The sequence below is a fragment of the Erpetoichthys calabaricus genome, chromosome 7 (genome assembly GCF_900747795.2).
Source record: "Erpetoichthys calabaricus chromosome 7, fErpCal1.3, whole genome shotgun sequence".
Taxonomy (NCBI): Eukaryota; Metazoa; Chordata; class Cladistia; order Polypteriformes; family Polypteridae; genus Erpetoichthys; species Erpetoichthys calabaricus.
The window spans coordinates 164753359-164758011 of record NC_041400.2 but is presented as its reverse complement, the minus strand read 5'-3'; the positions used below and the strand labels follow the sequence as shown (position 1 = coordinate 164758011).

Below are 4653 nucleotides of genomic sequence, written 5' to 3'. Positions count from 1 at the left end.
AAATTAGTTTAGCAAGAGAGCAGAAAAATGTATAGTCAAGATCTTTTGATAATTGTCCAACCAAGACTTTTGAAGATTTTGTTGAGTTTTCCATACAATGTGGATCTGTAGTCAGGTTGTCTGGGTCAGTCGGAGAGATGAATCGATTTTGCTTGTCATTTCACTTGACTTCTAACACGGTACAACACCCTAGTACTTTATGATATTTAAAAATGGTATTTAAAAAGTATTTTATAAACCCCACTAATACATGTATTTTTCAATATGACTTATTTTTACTAAAATACTGCATAAGCAAAAATATGATGTGCATGGTTTTGATGAAGTTAATAAGCAATAATTAAAAATGATCCAATTTTTCAAACAGTTAACAAAGTCCCTCAATGCATGTGAATGTTACATCAGTTCCTACCTTGGTTAAAAGAACATGACTAATTTAAATAATAAATAAAATGTACCTACCTGGTATCATCAGTGGTGGAGGCCTGATATGAGAAACAGTTTTCATCACCCAGAAAGGCAGGGTTATCCAGAGCATATATTGCACAGTATTGTGGGGGGCACACAATAGTCCCTACCGATCCATTTCGTTGACTAACATTTTGTGATGGGAGGCACGCTGGGCTCAGAGTAATGCCCTCTTGTGCTAGACTGGCAGCTGTAGTGGGTATGTATTGTACCAAAGTAGCCCCATGGAATGTGATTGGTTGATTAATGCCTGTAAAGACAAAGGACTGTCCATAAGGTGTTTGATCGGCCTCAGAGACTCTGTCCTCACTCTCCTTGCAAAACTTGCAGGTCAACATCCGAAATCTACACACAGCAATAAATACAAAGGTTACTCCCACTGAGAGCAGGATGGGACCCAGCAGTTGCGTCCACTCAAAATGTGAAACAGCATCGTATCTGATCCATCCCATAATAGTGAAAGTTATTCCAACTAAACTCAGAAAGACACCAGAGAATATCAAAGTGGCTCCTGCCTTGTCTCTGTCTGTTACTTCGGTATCATATCTATTAGGTGGGTAAGGACCCATGGAAAAAATGTTCATGGAGAAATCTCCACTGCTGCGATTGCTTCTGATGCCAGTATTGTCAGTAGCCATGGTGGAGTAGTAAAGCTGTAATTTCTTTGAATAATCCTGGCCCAACTTTTGTTTTTCAGTAAAAGGCACATAAAACTCCAGCTGTGGCTTATATATAGAGAATCAAGGTACAGTTTGCCAAAAAAGATTCATTTAAGCCTCATTAGTTTAACGATTAATTTACAGGGCTAAAAGATGGAACAACTTGTATGGGTGTCTGTTGCTATTCATGAAAGGTCACATCTTGTAAGTCATCCATGTATAAAATCTCTAAAATGACAAAGTTCACATTCCTCACAAAGCACAACGTAGAGGCGGCTGTTACTGAATTACTCATCGGTTTAGAGAGCAGTGGAGCAGCGCCTCTAACGCAAACATACAACGTCAAAGCTTTTGACTTCATAATACCACTTCTGTTTATATTATAATAAGCTGTTGTGGTAATATTAACAAGTAAAGCAAGAAGGCACACCAAGAAAAAAAAAAAAAAAACAACAGGGTTCAAAACATGTAACCACTTACTCAATACTCTGAGGAAAGAAACTCAATACATTTTTACAGAACCTATAACAGATCAAGAAAATTTGAGGAAAAACAAACAATTCATTCTAAGAAGTGACAATTGTGTAAAGAGTCCAAATGAAGTTCATGAGGAGCTAGTGCCCATCCCGGCAGCACTGGGGGGCAAGGCAGGATCAGATCCTGGACAGGTCACCTGTCTATCGCAGGGCACATTGAGTCACGTCTTTGAGATGTGGTGCTGTCCGTTTCATAGCATTCAGACATGCACACCTAAGTGTTACAGTCCACGCTGCCTCCTCATGGCATAGGGCTCTCAGCCTTTTGTCTTGGCATACCATCCACAACAATTTAAATGTTCTAAACTACCACCGTTTTATTTTTTGGTCTTAAAATGTTAAGTACTGAACTGTTATCAGGAAAACTAAAGGTGATATTTATCTGTTCAAAAATCTTGTATTTTTCTGCTGCTACTGCTGCTGCCGTGCCGTGTGATCGGCACTTCAAACTTTTAAAAGCCTGTACAGCAGCTGTCCTTTTGTCTCACTGCCTTGTCTCTCTTTTCCCCCAGACATCCTCTGCTCCTGATGGGGGTCCCACTCCCGAGACACATCCCTATGAAGAGAAAGATTTTCTTTTCTTTTAATTGAGAGATGGAACTGTCCCCTCTGACTATAGACGGAGATCGATTCACTCCTGAAAGAGACTTATGTTTATTTGAAGTGTTTGAGTAACAAACGTTTCTGTCTCTAAAATCTCCTGTGTATCTGTGCAACTCTGTGATCCAAGCATGACAGCGTATGTGGATTTCACTTTCACCAGACAACAAATCTTTTAATTCTCGCAGATACACCTCTTCATTGGGAAGAAACACTACTTTTCCCTGATGGCAACATTAATTAGCCGATCTATATGTCTTCAGCTTAAAGTTTAAATCCGAACAATATATTCGATCTCTTTTCGCTGTTCCATTATTTCATCGAGTAATAATTTTCATTTGTTTGGGCTAATGCAATCTTTACTATCATTTTTTGGAGATGGTCGAATTTTCGTACTTCCATTATATCTAACCTGCTATGCATGTGTATCGCACCAATGTTTTTGAATTCTTTACGACGTTCTACTTTGTCATCTATTCTTTGTCTCGCGGGACTTGAAAATGTCTCTCTGAGAAAGTCACGTCTCGTCTCTCTGAAAAAGTCTCGTCTCATCCCAAGATTTTTTTATATAATAGAGAGAGTTCCTAAAGTATGAACAATAGTGTGTTTTGATATTGAATTAAAGTTAGAAAGCCTGAAATTTTCATACTTTTAATATAGATAGATAGATAGATAGATAGATAGATAGATAGATAGATAGATAGATAGATAGATAGATACTATAGCCAACCCCTCAAGAAAATTGAGGTGTCCAATAGCACAAATACATCAATAAAAATTATTAAAAATTATTATAAAAGCAAGGAGAATAAACCTAATTAAATATATAATAAAAAGTACAAATGGGTCAGTTGTTACAGTGTTGGAAGGTAGAGAGGTGATCAAGTCATTCGTTACTTGTATTGACAACAACATTATAAAATCTCACAGCCTTGGAAACAAATGACCTTCTAAAGCATTCTGTTCTACACAGATTATTATACAGCTTGGTGATTGAATTTCATGCTTGGCACAGTGGTGGATTGTTTTCCACAGGGTAATAACAAATAGCATTTGTGGGATTTCAGTGCAAGTTTAATAAAGAATGATATGATCATCATGGGGCGGCACGGTGGTGCAGTGGGTAGCGCTGCTGCCTCACAGTTAGGAGACCCGGGTTCACTTCCCAGGTCCTCCCTGTGTGGAGTTTGCATGTTCTTCCCGGGTCTGTGTGGGTTTCCTCCCACAGTAGAAAGACATGCAGGTTAGGTGCATTGGCGTTTCTAAATTTTCCCTAGTGTGTGTCCTGGGGTGGGCTGGTGCCCTGCCTTGGGTTTGTTCCCTGCCTTGTGCCCTGTGTTAGCTGGGATTGGCTCCAGCAGACCCCTGTGTTAGGATATAGCAGGTTGGATAATGGATGGATGATCATCATGGACTATCTGATTTATCCTGCCATGTGTTCATACTAAATTTATTTCTTTGCAGTTTCTGTCCTTTAACTGAGAAACAGATAACTGTTTAATTCCAATGCTAAAAATTCAAACGTTATTACAGTGCTACATGAAAGGGTGGCCACCCTTCACACTGTGAACCTCTCCAAGTGATAATCTGCCAGTCTTTTATCAGCTGGGGAAGTTGTTGCACAATATATTTCTTTCATAACAAATATGTTTCTGCAGTTTGACTTCTCAGCAGTCTTTTTTTTTTTTTTTTGTTCTATATTTTAAAGGGCTTCCAGTGGTGCCAAAACTGGCATTCATGGCAACACTTAACATCCACCCTAGAATAATCGCAATAAATGATGTTCTATCAGACGGTTGTGGCGAGCGCCCTCTTCTATGTGGTGGTGTGCTGGGGAGGCAGCATTAAGAAGAAGGACGCTTCATGCCTGGACAAACTGGTGAGGAAGGCAGGCTCTATTGTTGGCATGGAGCTAGACAGTTTGACATCTGTGGCAGAGCGAAGGGCGCTCAGCAGGCTCCTATCAATTATGGAGAATCAACTGCATCCACTAAATAGTGTCATCTCCAGACAGAACAGCAGCTTCAGCAACAGACTGCTGTCACTGTCCTGCTCCACTGACAGACTGAGGAGATCGTTCCTCCCCCAAACTATGCGACTCTTCAATTCTACCCGGGGGGGTAAACGTTAACATTTAACATTATACAAAGTTATTGTCTGTTTTTACCTGCATTGTTATCAATCTTTAATTTAATATTGTTTTTTGTATCAGTATGCTGCTGCTGGAGTAAGTGAATTTCCCCTTGGGATTAATAAGGTATCTATCTATCTATCTATCTATCTATCTATCTAAAGGGCTGTTGTTAAGTGCTGCCCCACTTTCCATATATCAGAAAAATTAAACAAAACAACAAAACGGGTAACAGGAAAACAAAATGTACTATATGGCT

The 4653-nt window shown here is 39.4% G+C and overlaps 1 protein-coding gene across 1 annotated transcript in view; it reads right to left on the bottom strand.

The window, feature by feature from the left end:
- Positions 1-1157, bottom strand: part of tmem174 (transmembrane protein 174) — an 8308-nt gene extending 7151 nt beyond the window's left edge. The window contains exon 1 of the mRNA XM_051929481.1: positions 463-1157. Within this exon, the coding sequence (XP_051785441.1) occupies positions 463-1106 (644 nt within the window). The 5' untranslated portion in view covers positions 1107-1157. The remainder of the gene's footprint in view (positions 1-462) is intronic.
- Positions 1158-4653: the final 3496 nt, after the last annotated feature.